The 20,301-nt window shown below is 56.2% G+C and overlaps 1 protein-coding gene and 1 long non-coding RNA gene across 7 annotated transcripts in view; one reads left to right on the forward strand and one right to left on the reverse strand.

Moving 5' to 3' along the window:
• The window catches only part of RPS6KA2 (ribosomal protein S6 kinase A2), a 296,857-nt gene extending 290,374 nt beyond the window's left edge, over window positions 1–6,483 (forward strand). For all 6 annotated transcript variants that reach the window (XM_082730472.1, XM_082730475.1, XM_082730474.1 and 3 more), the window contains 2 exons: window positions 1,434–1,571; window positions 3,047–6,483. In XM_082730472.1, the coding sequence (XP_082586598.1) occupies window positions 1,434–1,571; window positions 3,047–3,172 (264 nt within the window). In that variant the 3' untranslated portion in view covers window positions 3,173–6,483. The remainder of the gene's footprint in view (window positions 1–1,433; window positions 1,572–3,046) is intronic.
• On the reverse strand, window positions 5,565–20,139 carry LOC309864740. Its single transcript, XR_014311728.1, has 3 exons — window positions 17,339–20,139; window positions 5,669–16,328; window positions 5,565–5,629 (listed from the first exon to the last, which is right to left on the reverse strand). It is a non-coding gene; the product is annotated as an uncharacterized lncRNA (long non-coding RNA).
• Window positions 20,140–20,301: the final 162 nt, after the last annotated feature.

Consider the following 20,301-nt stretch of genomic DNA (forward strand, 5'->3'; position numbering starts at 1 on the left):
TACCAAATATTAAAAGGCATTAGATTTCTCTGTTTTAAAAAGAATATTGGATTAGTCTGTAGTATTTCTCTGTTGTGGTTTATGACCAAAAATTCTGTTGAGTACATCATCAGCATCTGATGTCCATGCTAACTCTTACTTCCCGGGGAAATGTCGCGGCAGTGCTACAGGAGGGTGAGCAGGCTAGGAGGAAAGCGCAGATTCTCGTGGGTCTTCCTTGGGCAGTTGTTTGATCACTGTAAATGTCAGTGTCTCCATCTGCAAAACGGGGACAGTGACATTGGCCCTCTTTCCCCCAAGGACAATCCCGATGACTCTTTTTTTTTTTTTTTAAAGATTTTTTTTATTTATTTGACAGAGATCACAAGTAGGCAGAGAGGCAGGCAGGGGAGGGGGGAGCAGGCTCCCCGCTGAGCAGAGAGCCTGATGCAGGACTCGATTCCAGGACCCTGAGATCATGACCTGAGCCGAAGGCAGAGTCTTAACCCACTGAGCCACCCAGGTGCCCCAATCCCGATGACTCTTAAGAAAGGGTGCACAGTGACGCCTGGGTGGCTCAGTTGGTTAAGCAGCTGCCTTCGGCTCAGGTCATGATCCCAGCGTCCTGGGATCGAGTCCCACATCGGGCTCCTTGCTCCGCAGGGAGCCTGCTTCTCCCTCTGACTCTGCCTTCCACTCTGTCTGCCTGTGCTCACTTTCGCTCGCGCTCTCTCTCTGACAAATAAATAAAATCTTAAAAAAAAAAAAAAAAAGAAAGGGCGCACAACGCATGTGCAGAGAGCGTCGCGAACGCCATGGAGATGCACATCATACTTGTAACTGTGTGTGCGCGTGCTTGTGCACACACGTGTGTGTACAGTGCCACGAGTGAACGTGAAGGGAAGCTTTGTCTTCAAGTCACAGTCCTAGGAATCTTTATTGTGATTATCTTAGGTCACATAAGAAAATCATCCCTATGGGACATGAGCCCGTTGGACCCACGTAGTGGCTCCAGACGGACAGTTCTGTGGCTGGTGCTGATTTGTAGCAAATGTCCGTGGCCTGTGCTGGTAAAAATGTCACCACATGCACTGTCATCACTGCTTATATCTGTGGCTAGTCGTTCTCTGGCTTCTCCCTTTGGAAAGGTATCATTTTTACTAAAAGAGTAGTTTGATAAATTACATGCACCATCCAACATTTCTACATTTGATTTCTCTTTGCATATCAAACCTTTAGTATGATAAAAACCTGAGGCAAGCCATTAAGGTGATGATCATTCAAATTCAAAAATCATTCATGTACTTTTAAAGCTGAAAGTAAACTTTGGACTCCCCCTCCCCTATCAGGGCAGAGAATCAGTTAGAACAATGGTGAGGCTTTGCCGTGGGAAGGAATGAAGGAATTTGGCTCAGGAGGCTCTTTGGATCAGCTTCTGCTGTCGTCCCTTACAGGATGTCGTGTCCAAGATGCTCCACGTAGACCCTCATCAGCGCCTGACGGCAGTTCAAGTCCTGAAACACCCGTGGATCGTGAACAGAGAGTACCTGTCCCAGAGCCAGCTCAGCAGACAGGACGTCCACCTGGTGAAGGTGCGGACCGGGAGCCGTGAGAGCGGGATGCCGGGGGTGGGGGGTTCAGGAAAGTTGCCCTGATCCCCCACAATTAACCAAAAGTAACCGTGAGATGAGAACCAGATGGGGAACCAGTAAGAGGCACAAACAGGTCTCCCTAATTTATTTAGTTCTACACATTTGTACACATACAAGCAATCGCACGCGAAACTCCGAGTGAGTTACAGCTTCTGGTAACAATCTTGAGCAGCTTCATTGTGTGCCTGTGTGCGTGTGCATGTGTGTGTGCGTGTGAGTGGCAGGCACATGTACATGTTTGGGACAGAGACACAGAAGGAGAGAGGGAGACAGGAAGTAGGAGAGACAGACTGACAGACAGATGGGGCAGGAGGGAGGGGGAGAGAGAGAGAGGTGGGGGAGTCGCACATCGGCACCAATTCCAGGCTCCAGAGCCCTGGGTTCTAGAGCAGAGGTCTACAGACTTCTGCGCAGGGGCCCAGACCATGAGGGCTGGAGGCTTCCAGAGCCAGACATCTCTGCCGCTCCTCCTCGAATCCCCTGGTGGTGCACAGACATGTGCTCCGTGTCCATGACGCATACAGCTGGCAAGTGGCCAGGGGCAGCTGGCGAAGCCGGTCCGTGGGAGCAGGAGCCCTGCACGGGCCCGAGGGCAAGGGTCTGCCACCCCCGTCGCACACCGCATATGTCTCACTTCATGTTCCTGAGGCACTTCCCAGGGCACAGGCCTCGTGAAATGTGGCTAGACAGCTTGCTCTAGAGCATTCTGACATGCGAAGCCCCTAACGGAACACAGGGCTATCGAGGGAACAGAGATCAGGACACACCTGCCATCAGGGAGACGGTCTCAGTCCCAGGGATCCCAAGGTTTTCAGCAACAGAGTAGCAGGAAATGAACGGATCTGGGTGCACCCTCGCCGCGCGACGGTCCCAGCCTCACAAGGTCTGACCATGCGGTACAACTGTGGTCAGTGTCACCGTAGCCAGGCAATGGTCCCTGCCCACCTCTGTCATGGTACCCCTGCACCTGTGGTGCCATGTAGATGGACTCACAGACGTCCCGAGGACTGGAGGGTCTACACTGCCAGCACAAGCGTTTTCTGCCTCGTGTGCTTGGCGGAGGCTGCTCGGAGCTTTGTGGGGAGGACCAAGGCCACATCACTCCCGGGTCTCAGTCCTTGGAGGGTAAAGCCCGTCTTCTAAAATCTGGCTAGTGTGGTAAGGTAACATAGGGCCGGGATCCTGGGATCTCATCCGGAGCTCCCGGAGACCCCCCCGGCCACACACACAGTTGAAGGCAGGTGTGGGATGGTCAGAGAGCAAAACCGCTTGTATTCAGGAGGCCCGGAGCACGCGGGACCCTGCCAGCTCCGGGCGCCGTGGTGGGGAGACCGAGGTCCAGAGGCATCCGGAGGCCGCCCCCCTCGGGAGTGGGTGGGCACCACAGTCACCCGCCCTCTCCCTTCCTTCCGCAGGGTGCCATGGCTGCCACCTACTTCGCTCTGAACAGAACTCCCCAGGCCCCGCGGCTGGAGCCGGTGCTGTCGTCCGGCCTGGCCCAGCGCAGGGGCATGAAGAGACTCACGTCCACGAGGCTGTAGTGCGAGCAGGCCCCGCGGAACATCCTGGGCTGGCGGCGCCGGCTGGGGCTTCCGTCCCGGGCACTGCCAGGGTGACTGTGCCCGTCTCGAAGGCCCGGGAGCCTCTGCTCATTCCACGTTCTCTTGTTCAGCCTGGATGGATCCAGACCGTGACCTCTCAGCGCCTCGCTGTGCCCACCCTGCTGCCTCCCTGCCCCGAGCTGGCCCGACGGACTCACTTCACTGCACACCACCATGAGCAGCGCCTGTAGGGTTCCTTCGGGCTCTGTGGGTCTTTTAGGATCACGGCTTATATTTATACAGAGAGATATTTTTTCCAATGATAAAGCCAGGAAGGGGGTCAGGTTTCCGACACACACGTCCCCGCGATTCGGGTGGGCGGACGCGCTGACCGGCTCCCCCCACGGCCCCCCACCCGACCCCGGGAGGCGCTGGCCTCTGTGGTGTGGTGTTGCCAGGAGGACGGGGTCAGCACATGGCACCCGGGAGTAGACGCCAGGTCCCCTCCAGTTGATCCAAAGAGCCCTCATCCCGTCGCCCACCTTCCAGACTGCGGTGCTGGGGGTCCTCTCCGGGTCGCAGACCCACATGGGGGAAGGGCCCGGAACCAACAGGTGGCATCTGTGCTTTGGGGGCCTCTTTTCACAAGAATGGCGCGTCCCTGGGGAGGAGCCAGCGACAGCCTGTGCCCCCTGCCCAGTGATCTTGTCCCCCGACGGCCGGGGCTGCAGGGCTGGGGCTCCGCGCCCCCACCCTGGCTCTAGCAGTGGTCAAGGCCGCCCAGAGGTTCTGAGAGCGTGCGTTGGGCCCGACGGCTGGTCGGCTGGTTGCGGTCTTCTGTCAGCCCCATGTGCTTTCATCCCAAAGCAGTGTTTTTGCTGTGTTTGCCTTCCCCGCTCTGGGCCGCAGGAGGCCCACGAGCCCGGGCAACCCTGAGCTCTGTTCCTCCCTCCCAGGCGCAGTCCCGGCCCCACGGCAGCCAGGAGGGGGACGGGAGGCCCTGCTGCCACCCTGGGGCCTGGAGAGGAGCCAGAAGATGGGTGACCCGGGGCACCATGCACTTTGTAGAAGCTGTGCTTTTGTGTTGTTGCGTTTGTGTTTCCGTTTTTCACCTGATGTTGCCGGGACATTTGATGTTTCCCACAGGGAGGGGCGCGCACGGGAGGGGCTGTGCGCTTCTTAAATGAAACCGGGACAGGTGGGGCGCCCCTGCCAGACAGGAGAGGAGAGAGCGCGTGGCCCTCGGGGTCCTCCCCAGCCCCACGGGGGGAGCCTCCAGGCCGGCCCAGGACTCCCCGCCGCCCTTGGCCGGGCGCGGGGCTCCTGGGGTCCTCCGCCAATCTCACTCGGAAGACCGGTTTCGTCATTCTTTGTTCTCATCTCAAGCAGCTACACACCTCGAAAAGACAAAAACAGTAGCAACATGTGGCATCCTGGGCATAACTGCTTAGCTTGTTCCAAGTGTGCTTGGGCCTGAAACTGTAACCTCGTTTCAGAAGCGTTCCTTATTCTGTGAGCCTCTCTCGCCGCCGAGAACCACCAGAAGGAAAGGTGGGGGCAGGGTCGCCACTGGCTTCCCTCCCACAAAGCCTCCTGAGGCAGCTCCCGTATTTTCTCACTGGAAATTGCTTTTCCCCAAGGCCACAAAGGCTTGGTTCCCAACAGTTTTGTTTTAGGTCTGAATTATTTGATCTGTGATTAGAAGCTTGGGAAAAACTGGATGGCCCTTAGGTCATGGGTTTGCCCTCCCGGAAAGCCACCGAGGTCATCACACCTTCCGTCTGCTGCGGGGCCACGGCTCCAGGGCTCCTGCGCCGCGGTGTGCCGCTGAGCCGCTGGTTTGCTCACAGAGAGGCGGAGTGACGCAGGCCTGCGGAGCCCAGCCCGGGAGCAACAGGGAGAGGAGAAGGGCCAGAGGGCGCTCTCTGCACACCGCCGCCCCTGCTCGTCCCCTCACTCAGTGTCACCACGCATGCAGGGCACCTGCCACTCCGGGAGTCACAGAGCGACCTGGGGGCTCACCTCGCACCAAGTCCTGCCCTTAGCCAAGGGCAGGGGGTGGCAGTGGTGGTGGCAGAGACCCCACAGGCACCTGTCAGGATGAACCGACTCAACTTGAATGTCTGTCAGATACCGCCACTTGCGCACCTTCTCCAGGACACAGCGACACTTGAAACCCTTTCAGAAAGTCAGCCTAGAGAAGTCGGTACCAGAGCTGAAACCCAGCTCCCAGGTCTTCAGTGGAAGAGCCAGTGGCTGTGCGTTCTGAGCAGTATCAGTGCGGAGGAAGGGTCACTTCCCCTTTCGCTTCCTCTGTGCGGGGCTCCCTGCGGGCCCTGAGAGGCTCCGGGGGCTTCGCACAGGCGGCCAGACCGCAGGGAGTCAGATCGCTGTCCCACAGATGATGGAACCATCCCCCTCTAGGTCATAGCCCCACAGACCGTAGGACCATCCACACTCCGGATCAGAGCCCACAGACCGTAGAACCATCCACACTCCGGATCAGAGCCCCACAGACCATGGAACTGTTCCCCGCCGGATCAGAGCCCCACAGACTCTCGTGAGAAAACGGAGCCCTGGCCCTCAGGCCTCCTCCCCCACCGCCCCGCGGTCCCCCCAGGGAGCCCACTGTGGCCTCACCCCCCTGCAGCTCCCCCGTTTGACAGGAACACCTGTCTCGCCCCGGCGGGGGCGGGCTCTGCCGGATGCCATCCCCAAGTCAAATTTGGGCAAGAGTGAGGTTTCTTCTGTATCCTTAGGTCAGACCGTCCGTGATTTTGACCTGACCTTGTGTGTGTTGATGCCCGGAAGATTGTCCGACGTGATAAACGATGATCGTGCTCCGTGGTAGCCAGTGTCGGTCATGAAACGCTGTTGCTCCTGCAGCGGCGCGGTGGGACTTTGGCCTCACACTTGACGGATTCTCCCAAGCACACGATGAACTTGATTCGCACTGTTTTCCTTTCCACACGGCTTCGTTGCCCCTCGCCTCTCCAAGAGCCCTTAAAATTCTCCAGTGCAAAGGACGCCGCAGCTCCCCGGCGGAGAGGAAGGAGGAGCACCCAGCGTGGGTTGGCAGAGCCCGGGCAGAGCCGTGGGCGACGCAGACCCTCCGCCGCTGGTGGCCCGAGGAGCTTCCGACCCAGACCCGACTCGGCACTTTGTTTACAACCCGCGTCTGTGTTTATAGGTCAATATGTTCACGCTTTGTATTTTATGTTGGAGATGGGCGGCCACTATACAGATATTTATTACGCTTTCCAGACTTTCTGAATAGATTTTTTTGAATAAACATGGGTTTTATGAAGTGTCATCTTTTTCTAGGCTAACAGTAATTCCCGGACTCTGTGTGGTCGCCAGTGGGTCTGCAGGTAAGGTCTTGCTTCTCCCAGCCCCTCGCTCTGTGCTCGGGCTGCTGCTGGCCCCTGCCGCTGCCGGGTGGCATCTGCGTGGGGAGTGTGACCATCCACTCCACACCGAGAGCTGCCAACGACATGTGTAGCCTCGCTACAAGATACCCCCACTAGCAGACATCCGAAAGAGTTCAAAATCAGCCCAGCGGGCATTGACATATCAATCAGCAGTGACAATCTAGACTCTAAACCCTTGAGATGATTAATGACAAAATATTGAATTTTGGCCTCACAGCCCCCGACAGGCAACTCTCCTGACGTTTTAGAAGAAAGGAAGCCAGAGGGCTTCCACACCCCTAGGGTTCCAGTGGTGTCCAGACTCATGCCTTCATTCCTTCCGGGACCCCCATGTAAGTTGGGGAAGACGGCGCCCCGCACGGCGGTGCCCGTGGGTCCGCCCATACTCTGGTCTGGTCGTTGGTGGATTAGATGGGACTAATGTTCACGGTTGTTCAGACGTGATCACTGCTTACAATTAGTGGACTCGAGTAAAGCAGTTCAGATGTCCTGGGCCTCCGCCAATCTGACGAAGACCTTGAGAGCAAAGACTACAGCTTCCCAGAGAAGAGGGAATTTTCCCCAAGACGACATGGAAACCCTGTCTGAGTCTTCAGCTGTCAGACCCGCTTAGTGCGCCGCCCGCAGCTCCGTTTGTGCCCATCGGACCTGCCGGCCCTCTTGATGGCTGCGCCGGCTCCTAAAAATGAATGTCTCTCCCTCTCCCTCTACACATAGATCAACTGATTGATCAATGATAGATAGATGCAGAGATGTAGCTAGAGATGGAAACGTACCTCCCACTGGCTCCGTTTCTCCGGAGAACTTTAATTCAGTATGACTCTGTTCATCCTGCAGAAAATGGAGAGGCAGTTTGGCCATCTTCTGGGCCTGATGCAGTCACAGCGGGTCGGGTATGCCATCGAATGCACAGCCGGGTGCCTGGCAGCTCTGTCCCTGAAAGGACTTCGCACTTGCTTTAATCACAGCTCTGTCTATACCCAGCCATCGGCTCGGCCGCCTGTGCCACGCGTTGTAGGTTGCCTTGGGTGCATTGTTGGTCACGAGCGTTTCTTTCCATTATCAGGGTTCTGCCTATCCTTTTCTTTTTTTTTTTAATATTCTTTTTTTTTAAGATTTTATTTATTTATTTGACAGATCACAAGTAGGCAGAGAGGCAGGCAGGGTGGGGGTTTGGGGGGAAGCAGGCTCCCAGCTGAGCAGGGAGCCTGATGCAGGGCTCGATCCCAGGACCCTGAGATCATGACCTGATCCGAAGGCAGAGGCTTAACCACTGAGCCCCCCAGGCGCCGCTGCCTGTCCTTTCCAGGCCAGCTTGGGCCATGTGTCCATAAATCTTCTCTAGAGCTCATTGTTCCCCAGAGAGCCGGTATGACAGGAGTAACCATTGTCGGTAACTCGGGTGTCCGCATTTCCTCCTGCCCAGGACACCGATGAAGAAGTGTTCTTTCTGTTCCGGGCTCAGCACAGGGCCTGGCGCAAAAAGTGATTTGTTAACACAGAAATAGGTAAGGTATTGAGCTGGGGGCCTCATGAGATTCTAAATAGGGCATTGGCGTCCTCCGGTGGCTTAGGTGGCCTCAGTGACGTGAGGGGGATCCCCAAAGTTCATTCCTGCGCCCCCCACAGGGCCCAGGCCATCCGTGTGATTGCGGGGCTCACTGACCGCCGCAGGAGCTGCATATCAGCTCCCCGCAGACACACACTTGCCTCTCCAGATTCCTGAACTCGGTCGCAACACTTCCCCACACAGCAATTCCGAAGGCTACAGCCGGAGATCCTTGTTCCGGGGCCTGCCTCCCGCCCCCCGCAGTCCTGGGTCTTCACTCCCTGCTGGTCTCCACTCCTTCCGCTGGTCCCTGCTCTCACCTCCACCTCTGTGGTCACCTCCTGCCTGGCCTTCCTGCTGCTACGTCACTTCTCAAACCCCTTTTCGACCTTGCAGCTCAAAATTCTATCAAAAGACAATGATGCCGCTATCACCATGCTCTGTCCAAGGAAACCTCCAGCATGGCCGTTCTCAGCGCAGGTCTGGCTCTCTGACCTGGCCCCAGCCCCCCATGACCTTGGCCGCCGTGTGTCATTGGTCTGTCTGCAGGCGCATCCTGCCTGCCGTTGAGGCTGTGCTGTCCAATGGAGTGGACACCAGCCCACGTTCGGCTATTAACACTCACACTTAGCACTAAGTACACTTCAAACTTCAGTTCCTGGCCGCACTGGCCCCTTTCCAGGTGTCCCACAGCCGCATGAGGCCGGGGCTCCCACGTTGGATGGCAGAGACTCTGGCCCATGTCCACGATCACGGAAAGTTCCGCTAGACGCCGCCGTTCTCGTGTGTCAGTGGGGAGACTTAGACACAAGAGAATCCGCTCTAGCCCGTGTAAGCAGAAAGAGCTGAGGCCCCACCGTGTGCGGCTCTGCTGGCGGAGACACCGCCCTGCCGCGACCACCGCCCTGCACCAGACTCGTCTCCGCTGCTCGCCTCCCGGGGACGACGCCCTCCCAGGGGCTCCGGCCTCAGCCCAGACGGTGAGGCAACGTCCGCGCCTCCCGGAAAGCCCAGCCCCATCCACAGACCCACTTACAGGAACCGGGACACAGGAGGGGGCGATGGGAAATGAGTCAGGATAAAACCCAGGAGAAGCTGTGGGTGGTTAGTGTGTTGGGTTCAAGTGTGTCCCCCCCCCCAGATTCTCATGTTAGAGGGACCGCAGGACCCACCATGTGACCTGTTGGAGGGAGGCTGCTGTCAAGTTAAGATGCGGTCCTTGGGCTGGGTCCCCACCCAAGATGGCTGATGTCCCTCTAAAAAGGGGGGATGTGGACCCAGAGGTAGACACACACACAGGGCCAAGGGTGTGGACGCACCATGAGAAGATGGCCTTGTGGCCGAGCCGGGAGGTCTCAGAAGAAACCAGCCCTGCCCACGCCTCCCAAACGGTGATAAGTCAGTGTCTGTTGCTGAAGCCTCCGGTGTGGCCGTCTGTCCCAGCAGCCCGAGCAGAGACAGAGCTAGGACAGCCCACATCGCTGAGGCAGTCGGCAGAGAGCTGGTGGCGTCCCCATCTCCTCCCTCGCGCCCGATCCCCGCTTCCTGTCCCCCGGCCAGCGTCTCAGCCGGTTGGGGACCTCTGTCTTCATTTCCATCTGTGTGTCCAGGGGGCTGTGCCCTCGTCAGCCCCCATCTCCCAGTGGATGGGCCATGGGGGGCACCTCCTCCTGCCCCTAGAGTAGCCAAGAGCCCAGCTCCCTGGTTCATCCACTGAGACCACTTGATGGTGACACCCCTTGGCCTGCGGGGTCAGCAGGAGGGAGCCACGTGTGTGCCCCGGGAAACACCTTCCAGCAGAGCCCAAAAGCCCAGAGAAAAGAAAGAAGCACTTTGCTGGGTAGGAACGGAAGCCGCCCTACTCGCTCTAGCCTCCCTCAATCTCCAGTCCGTGCAGGAAAGACAAGCTCCCCAGCACGGTGGTGCGGTGCCCGGACATGCCCTGGTCCCCCGGAGCCCGGACCACCCCTCAGTCACCCACACCACGATCCTACCAAGCCTGACCCACAAGGCTGCGTGGCAGGACCCGAGAACCTGGAGGCGCTTGGTCTCCTTCCCTGGGTCTGGGGCACTTCGGGCCGCAGAGCTGATTCGAGTCGGGGCTGACGGCGGGGCCTTCCTCATGCTTCAGGAGGGGCACGTCTGAGTCGAGGGTCCGGGGTTTCTGGGTCAGGCAGGGACCTGCTTCCTGGTCACACAAGGCTCTGGGATCTTCCCGTAAGGGGCCCATCTTCATGATCCCCTCAACCTAATCACCCCCAAAGGCCCCCAGTACCGTCCCGCCAGGCACAGGCCTTCAACGTGTGAATCTGGGGAGACAGACCTCAGCCCGCCATGCCTCCACAGCTGTGTTTCTGGGTCGGAACCAGCTGGTGGGTTTCTGATGTCACTGGTCTCCTGCCGGCAGGACGGGTGTCCCCTCTCAACAGCTGTTACTTCTCTAAGAAGGGGCTCCCTTGTCACTCCCACCCAGCGGGTCAGGGAACACGGCCCCGAGGCCACGGGACAGGGCTGGGGGTCTGGGCCACTGCTCACCCCACACACCTGTGCCTGACCCCCCACTGCTCACACACACCCCCTGCTTTGACCTGGACAGAGGGGCGGACAGAGGCAGCCCTGGTCTGCTCTGCTGTGTCCTCTGCCGGGGACACCCTTCCCGGGCCTTGCAAGGGCTGCTCCGGCCTCTGAGAGACTCTGACGGTCCCACACGAAGGGCAGCCTGCCCTGTGCAGTCCTGCGGGGGCTTGTCCGTCCCTGGACTCCCTCCTCGCCCTTGGCGCGACCTGCCTTTTCTCTCTCTCTCTCTCTCTCTCTGCCTGTCCTGCTGGAACATGAGCTCGGTAGAGTCCCCGGGTTTACCGGAACGCCGGGCGCACTCGTCAACAACCAGCCAGCAAGCTCCCGGCACAAAACTGGGGAACAGCATGGAGACAAGTGTGGGAGCCCACCCCGCTCTGAGCTGGGCTTCCCTTCCTCCTGCTCCCCACCCACCCCAAACGTCGCCGGGAAACAATTTCGACACATGGTACCCGGCTGTGGGACCGCAGGGAAATGCGTGCCGTCCGGCACCGGGAAGTCCAGGGTTCAGGCTGACTGGGCCACCGTGAGCAGCGTGAGGACTCAACGGGTCCTTCCACAAGGGGGCCTCACAGAAGTCTCGGGGCCTCCTGCACTCGACGGGGCACGCTGCTTGCTCCTGGAGAGGGGCTCCAGACTCACACATGGGACTCAGGACGATTCTTCCTTGGTGGAAACATCCAGAAAACTTACTGCCAACACAGGCAGTGTTCCCTTCAGGTTAATGATTTGGTGATGCCGGCATTGACTTGACCGACGGGGAATTCGGTAAAGCTGCACCTTCTCCTTTTAAGTGTAGAACTAGGCCAGGGATGACAGACAAGGACAACCAAATATTAGCTTTCAGATACGCCACTTAGGACCGCATTCCAGCCGGACCCACAGGGACATTCCTTTGAGGCCATGTCAACAAGCCTAACCCGGGCTGAGGTCAACCAGTTCTGTGGGTGACAGTTTTCTGAAGACCCAACCTGCTCTCGTTCTGCGTTTCAATGTCTCTGCCTCCACCGTGTGACAGTATCACGCTCCCGGGCTATTCACGCCACACGGGCCACACGGGCCACGGGCCGCCTGACGTCCCAATCTCCCGCACTGACATCCCGTGTGGAGAACGTGTAACTCAAGTCTAGACACAGTCCCAAGAGCTCAAGTTCCCCTGTCACGGGCTTCCCCCTGGGAAGAGGTGCCCTTGTGGGAAGTGGCCACGGGTCCTTCAGGTAAAAGAGAGGCGACCATTGCCGGGACCGGGAGGTCAGAGGCAGGAATCCGGGATGTAAGCTGGGGAGACTCACAACGGCCCACGCGTAGAAAAGAGCGGGGAGGGGGGGGGGAGAAACCGCAGTTCGTGATGCAGAAAACTCGTCTCCAAGACAGATATGTTAAGCCGACATTATATACGCAGAATACGTGCAAACCCTTCCTCTGTTGGAAACATCATTTAGTTTAAACAAAGTCACCCTAGTGAACTGATCTGAAACACACCTACGCAGCTCCGGGAGGAAACCAGATCTAACATGAACAGCAGGATTTCAGACGTAGAAACTCTGCCAGTCCGGGGCCTGGCAAGCCCCCCTCGGAGAGCCTGTCTTTGAGTCTCGAGCGGCAGCTAAGGGCGGGTAAACTAACTTCCGTCCCGACAGACAGTGCTCCGGCTTGTTAGCTGGAATCAGGGGTTTATGGAATTTTAAAACAAGACACTGATGTTTATCTTATTGCTTGTTCCACTGTGTGATACGTATTGAAAACGTGGGTATTCCATTTTCTGGGACAGACACTAATGTGGGAGACAAAGGAAGAAGAAAATGTATTAAGTGTCCTTACTACCTACAGCCCATTGACAAGTTCTTGAAACAGAGTGACCTTGCTTTAGGGACCCAGATGCCTCCATGTTAACACTTTTTTAAGGGCAAAAGCCAGTTTCAGCCAGACCTCCCATATCCTATGAGTCTACTTTAATGCATAAAAATTCCTTTGGAAACTTCCTTTATTTCTGCCCCCCAAGGTACATGTTGGCAACCATCCTCCAAGCATATGACCCACTAATTGGCAGCTGGACGGTCTCATGACTGAGGGTTTACGGAACAGTAATAAATGACCTTTTCCAACAACTGCTAGGGCCCCCCCCCATTAGGATCTTGGAAACGTTGTTGTCAAAAGACCTGAAGGTCTGTGCTATCCTTAACCCTTTCCGAGCTTGAAAATATGTAGTGGGGCCACGCCCCATGAACCCGGTGTAACTCTCTCTGCCCATGGGTCGTGTCCCTGTGCTTATTTGTTTTTTTTAATTTTTTAAAAGATTTTATTTATTTATTTGACAGAGAGGGATCACAAGTAAGCAGAGAGAGAGAGAGGGGGAAGCAGGCTCCCTGCCGTGCAAAGGGCCCGATGCAGGGCTCGATCTCAGGACCCTGAGATCATGACCTGAGGCGAAGGCTGAGGCTTAACCCACTGAGCCACCCAGGTGCTCCCTGTGCTTATTTTTAATAAAACCACCTTTTTGCATCAAAGACATCTCAAGAATTCTTTCTTGGGAGGGCACCTGGGTGGCTCAGTGGATTAAAGCCTCTGCCTTCAGCTCCAGTTATGATCCCAGGGTCCTGGGACCGAGCCCCACATCGGGCTCTCTGCTCAGTGCGGAGCCTGTTTCTTCCTCTCTCTGCCTGCCTCTCCGCCTGCTTGTGATCTCTGTCTGTCAAATAAATAAACAAAAATCTTTAAAAAAAAATTCTTTCTTGGCCATTGGCCTTGAACCCTAAGGTCTTCCCTACGTCAGAGACCCCTAAAAAAGATAAATACATAAACTCTAAAAAAAAAAGAAGAAAATGGAGCATTTGAACGGAGATGAATCATCAGTGTAACATACGAGATTTTGAAGACTTAGTATGGAAAGAAGAAAATAAAACATTTCAATAATAATTTTTATACTGAATATATTTTGAAATAATATTTTGATGTATTGGGCTAGACTATAGCATTAAAAGTATCCCCACCTATTTCTTTCTAGTCTTAATTGTGTGTCTGCTTGTAAAGCTCTGCGTGTGACTCCATGAACAGTTCCAGTCCGGGTGTCCTCACAGCCGGCCGCGCGGGAGGGGCTCAGGGCCCAGCAGCCCTAGTGCGGGACACGCCTGGTGACTTGGTCCCCCCTTCCTTGGATTCCTTCTTTCAATCCCTTCATTCCCCGCCTGCTTGACTGGACTGGGGTTGCAGGCGGGGTGGCTCCTTCCTGGCGGAGGCGTCAGAGCAGGAGGTATCTTGTTCTCCGACAGGCCCGCTCAGGAGGATTTCCTGGACCCCTCCTAGACCTTGTGCATCCCCCTTTCCGGCGGCAAATGACGCCAGGAAAGACCCGAGTCGCCTCTAGCTGCAGAGTGGTCTTAGCCTACCTCGCGCATTTTCTCTGGACCCGCCCTTTCCTCGGGACTGCACACCGGTGTCCTTTAATTCTAACCTTCTTTTGTATTTATGCACTGAACTTATCCTCAGGAGAAGAGCTTTCCTTCATCCCTAGGACTGTCTGAAATAGTTCCCACAGGCAAATGCTTCTTTCCCTTCAGTGACCAAGAGTTGGTGCTTTTTTGGTAATTATTGTAGGCGCCCACTCAGCCGGTGCGACTCCATCTCGGTTAAACAGACATTTTGTTGTTTGTGCAGTAAAACTTAAACGGACCCTGACCCCCTCACCCACCCAAGGAACTTACTTAAAAGCAAGTCTGGGAAAACAGTAAAATACAGTCGACCAGTCCCTGATAACAGAGCCCAAATACAAGGACGGGTCAGGTCGGGTGGAGATGACCGAGCCCAGAAGGCAAGGACGGGTCAGGTCGGGTGGAGACGACCTCATGGGCCAGGCTCACCACAGGGCCTTTGCTCTATAGAAGCTCGTCTGTGAAGCTGGGGGGTCGTTGCTCTCTTGGTAAGAGACGGCCCTGGCCGGTGGGTTTGATTCCGGTGCCCTACCAATTATGACAGAGTTTCAGGTTTTTATGTCATTAGCTTTTTTTCCTGTGCATTTTTTAAAAGTTGTGGGTCTTTCTTTTTTTTTTTTTTTAACTGTTCAGTTTTTGAAAATAACTTTACTGGATACCATTCACACAGCCTGCAATTTCCCTTTTTAAAGTGTACGATTTGATGGTTTCGAGCACATTCCCAGAGCCATACCGCCGTCACCACAACCCATGTGGGAGCACTCTCATCTCCCGGGCTGCGTACCCATGCCCGCCCTTAGCAGCCCCCCGAGCATCCACTGGATCCCTCCGTGTGCCCGCCCTGGACATTTCATACGAGCAGCGTCGTACTACATGTGGTCCCCATGCCTCGAGGACCCACAAGCACAGTGCTTGTGGGGCCCATCCCTGTGGTAGCACGTGCCAGGACCTCGTTGCTTTTAATTGCTGAGTAATATTTCATTGTGGGGTGTCTGGGTGGCTCAGATGTTAAGTGTCTGCCTCCGGCTGAGGTTAAGATCCCAGGGTCCTGGGATCGAGCCCCGCATGGGCTCACAGCTGGGCGGGAAGCCTGCTTCTCCCTCCCCCAATCCTCCTGCTTGTGTCTCTCTCTTTCTCTCTCTGCCAATTAAATAAATAAATAAAATCTCTACAACAACAACGTAATAACAATATCCCGTTGTATGATTATTCCACATCTTGTCTGTTCTGTCCGCTGATCCGACATTTGGGTTGTTTTCACTTTCTGGCTGTTACCTACCGTGCTGCTGTGCGCCCTTGGCCTCCAGGGCTGCGTGACCGCATGTTTTCAGTCCCCGCGGCTGGGGCTCTGGGAGAGGGGTTGCCGGGGCCGCCGCAGCCGCGCGTGTGGTCGTGGGAAGAACTTCGAGGGTCGCCGCTCCGGTCCGCGAGGCCCCTTCCTCTGCCCCCTCGCGGACACCGGCTGGGCTCCATTTGCTGCCCTTCTGCGGAGTGTAAAGCGGTTTCTCCTTCCGGCTTCCTCATTTCCCTCGCGGCCCATGACGAGTATCTTTTCATGAGCTTTGTGGCCATGTGTGTATCTTCGGAGAAATCTCTCTTCCGTCCTTTGCTCGTACTTTGACTGGGTCGTCTCTGTGCTACCGGCGGTAAGTGTCTTTCCATATCTCAGGTGCATGTCCCTTATCAGATACATGGTTTGCAGGAATGTTCTCCCATTCCGTGGTCTTTTGTTGCTCCTTTTGTTCTCCCTTGAGGATCACGAGGAAGAGGAGTCTCCATGGCTTGTAGGCACTGTTCTTTCTGACACGCAAATTGTCCTGGGTTTAGCCAGGGGAAGCCCCTCCTCACGGCTTCCTTTTCTGTCAACACAGCCCCTCTCCCTCTCCTCTTCACAAAGGGAGAATTTCAGCCAGTGTCAGGGCAGATCAGAGGAGTTTCCAGGCTTTTGCAGTCACAACCCAAGGGCTCATCCAGGCTCCATCCCGCTGCTGCGGAGAAGGCAGGCTGGCTCCCATCCCGAACTAAGTCTGCAGTGAGAGATGGCAGCTTCCACTCCTGTTGATGCCATTGTAGCCGGGGCACAGGGGTGCAGGAGCGCTTGGCTCCAAGGGTCCCAAACACGCCAGGTCTGCTGTCGTCACTGACAAAATCCAAAGCAGAGACACGAGTGGCTATGGAAGAAGAAAGGGATGTTTTTTCGAGGCCAATGCTCGGAAAAAAGTGACCTTGTGTCTCAAAGGCTAGCTCCAAAGTGCCCAAAACATTTCCAGGTTTATATAGGAAAATGTGGGGCAAAGACGGGCGGTTATGTGCGGGGGGGGGGGGCGGGGGACAGTGAAGGTCAAACTGATCATCGTCTCAGACTCAGTCACCCACGGGGACTTGCTGGCTCAGGGCAATCCTTGTTGCCTGAGAGGTAGTTGGTTCCCTAGAGGGGATGCTTGGCTACAGGGTCTTCCCCTGAGCCAAGAGACCAGAGGGAAAGAAGAATCCAACCGGAGAGTGGAAGGTCAAGGTGAAGGCATCCCACGTTCCCTGTCATACGCACCCCCCAACATGGTTTTCACCACACTCAGAAACAAACAGTTGTGGGGAGACATTGAGATGAGGCCCTAGAGAGAGCTGGGGTACCTCTGACCTTTCTACAAGGGCAGAGAGGAACAGGATAACATCTCAGCCCTTTGTCCTCAGAACAGAGTCAACAGTGCTTGGAGGATTGACGGTGGCGCAATATTTACACTCTCTCCCTGATTAAAAAGCAAAGCACCTGAGCTGACAGGAAGCAGCTGACAGAAGGCGGTGGGGACACTGAAAGGTAACTGAGTCTCTGGCTCTCTGGTGGCCACCGGGGACCTTGCCCATTGTTACTCCTGGCAATTCTCACAGAAACTCAACAACATGTATGGCGTGACACTGTTTCAATTTTATAGACAAAAAAATTGTGAAGCCTAGGGGTTTTTAGAGACTTGCCAAAGGCAGGCAGCTAAATAAAAGGGTGTAGGAAGGGGCGCCTGGGTGGCTCAGTGGGTTAAGCCTCTGCCTTCGGCTCAGGTCCTGGGATCGAGTTCCGCATTGGGCTCTGTGCTTGACAGAGAGCCCGCTTCTCTGCCTCCTTGTGATCTCCATCTGTCAAATAAATAAAATCTTAAAAAATAAATAAAAGGAGGTAGGACATAGTCACCTGATTTGAAGGTCCGGTTTCTTTCTTGGGCATACCCTTGCTGGGAGGGCGCCTAGCCACTGGAGCCCCCAGACCACCAGCTCTACCAAGACGCTCCTTCCAAAAGGGCTCCGTGGTTTAGGAAATCGGGTAAGCTTTGTTCATGCTGTCACAGTTTTTGTGAGCTAAGTAAAGGCTCTCAGAAGAGCTGCAGAAAAAAAATTAACCTTGTCCGATTCAAATGTTTCCTAAGTACCTTGAACCAAGAAATCCCCTCCACCCCAGGGGCTTCATTTTCCCGAGGCTGCCAAGAACACAAGCGCTGCGGAAAGCTGCCTATGCTCATAACGAAGCGTGCTGGCCTGTTTTCCCCATACACCAGCAGCGAGCCATCTGGGGCCGACAGTTTGCATCCTGTGATCAGTTTCCTCTCCCCTTCCAGTGGCTGGGTCTGGTGTCCTCCGGTGGTTGTGGCCTAAACTGCTCCTATCAGTAGGGAATGCGAAATAGGGATGTTGGTTTCCTTCATGTCACCATGTAGTCACTAGGAAATTCCTGAATTGTCAAGCCACGTGAAGATTCCTTGCCTGTGAAACTTTCTTTGCGACGTCTGTAGAACGGTGTGGGAACAGTGAGCCTGGAGGGAAATGGGACGGACGGAAGCTGCTAATCCAAAAGCTTTCACCAAGCCTGGGGGGCAGCATGAAGGACTCGTGACAGGTAGGACCCAAGAGTTAACTTGGCAAGACACTACACATTCATATTCTGACGGCGCACCGGCCTCGGAGTGCCAGTGTCCCCAGTTCTCACTGAACTCCCGGGTTTCTCGGCTTACTCATCTACTACACCCTTTAAGTTGCTGAAGCCGTCAGACTGCCGTGTGCCTCCTGGACTGGAACCAAGGAAAGGCGGGTGCTGGGCTGGAGTACAAGTGGGCAGACGGACGAAACAGCACACCTGTCTATAGAACACGTTCTCATCCAGTAACTACGCCTCAAAAGTTGCCTCTTGTCATCACAATAGTCCTTCCCAATGGACAAAACGGTCTTTATTACCCCAATTTCCAGAAGAAAATGTGTGACGTGTCAGTGTTTTTTTTTTTTTTTAACGTTTTATTTACTTGACAGATAAAGACACAAGCAGAGGGGAGTGGGAGGGGGAGAAGCAGGCTTCCCACCAAGCAGGGAGCCCAACTCGGTCCGGGGATCATGACCCCAGCCAAAGGCAGACGCCCAACAATTGAGCCCCCCAAGGTGCCCCAAATGATTTTGATAGGTGAAAAAAATGTACATAGTCTACTACCATATAGATTTCTTCGACCCTGTGAGGCATCACAGATCTGCCTGCCTGATCCCCTGCAAGGGGCACCCACCCTGGGACTCGACCCTCCTATAAATACCACTGCCCTGGACACGCTGTGTGCAGCCGCGAACCCCAACCCTGTGACATCCGGGTGCTCGGAGCACGGCCCGCTTTCCCCTGCCGCTTCCTGTCGGCGACGAGAGAAGAATCAGGCACAAACAAGTCAGCTGCAGAAGAATGGGAGCAGGGGACAACAGTCGAAAAGGACTGCTGCCCCGAGCAACGCCACAGTCTCACTTTTATTGGATAGAAACAAGAGCCAACAGAAGGACTGATGAAGGTCAAAAGTTACCCATCTTGCAGATAAGCAAGGAGTATCAAGTTTACAGTTAAGCACATTCACAGAAAGGAGCGATAATGGCTAAGGGAAGTTCCACCCTGAGCTGACCGGCTGTTCCCGGGTGCTCGGTTTCTCTAAAGCAGGTGGCCTTCCGCCCTGGGCAGGCCGGGCGTTCCGGCTGCCCGGCTTCTGTGAAGGGGCGGCCTTCCGCCCTGAGCGAGCCAGGTATCCCCAGCTGCCCAGCTTCAGGGTCGTACATTGTCTTTTCTCCCCCAAAGACCTGCTGCCAGTATATGTGTTTCTTAAGGCCATATCTAATTGTGCTTGGTAACTAGTAAAGTCCTGCAGGGGTTACAGTTTAAGTAACAAATTGTTCCGAGGGGCAGCGGCATTCCCCCACTCCGGCTGCAGCCATCGGTCTCCCCTACAGCTGCTGCTCGGACCAGTCAACACCGAGGCGCGGCGCGGAGCACAGCCCGTGTGTGACGGTCACTCCCAAACTCGGATGGGCAGGAGTCTTTTTCCTACAACCCGGGACACAAGGCAGCCAGCGCAGCCAGCGACGTTTGCATGTTTTACTTTCTATACTCTGTCCATGCAGGGACCAGGTAGCGGTTTTAGGGCTTTCTCAGGTTTTATGAAATAACGCAGCTGGACCTCTTGCTCCCCGCCCCCCCCCCCCGCCATGTCCTTCAGCATTAGACCACACAGCCTGCTCCGTACGGAAAGGTTTTATCCAGTTACTCGCGAAAAAGGGCGCGCGCAAGCAGGGGGAGCGGCCGGCGAGGAGAAGCAGGCTCCCCGCCCAGCCAGGAGCGCTACCCGAGGCTGCACCCCGGGACCCGGGATCATGGCTGAGCCCCCAGGCGCCGCCGCTCCGTACTGACGTGGCGGAGACCGTTATTAACACGAAGTCCTGCTCACGGCGGCCCCTGAAGCCGCGGGGAAAGCCCAGCTCCCAAACTCCGATCCCATTCGGCTGCCGGGCCGGACCCTTCCCTCCCCACGTTCCTGCACCGAGCGCCCCTGGCTCAGATCCCTGCGGCTCGGACCCCTGCAGCGCGGACCCCCCTGCGGCGCGGACCCCCCTGCAGCTCGGACCCCCTGCGGCGCGGACCCCCTGCAGCTCCGAACCCCTGCGGTTTGGACCCCTGCAGCGCGGACCCCCCTCTGGCTCGGACCCCCCCTGCGGCTCAGGGCCCGCGCAGGACGCCGGAGAGCGCAATAAATCCACGCTGCGCTCGGGAGTTGCACAAGCCCGCGGCTCGGTCCCAGCACACGTCTGCGCCGCGGGCCGGCCCGTGGTCCGTGCCAGCCCCGCCCTGCGCCCGGGCGGTGGCTC

The sequence above is a fragment of the Mustela nivalis genome (assembly GCF_964662115.1).
Source record: "Mustela nivalis genome assembly, chromosome: 5".
Classification (NCBI taxonomy): domain Eukaryota; kingdom Metazoa; phylum Chordata; class Mammalia; order Carnivora; family Mustelidae; genus Mustela; species Mustela nivalis.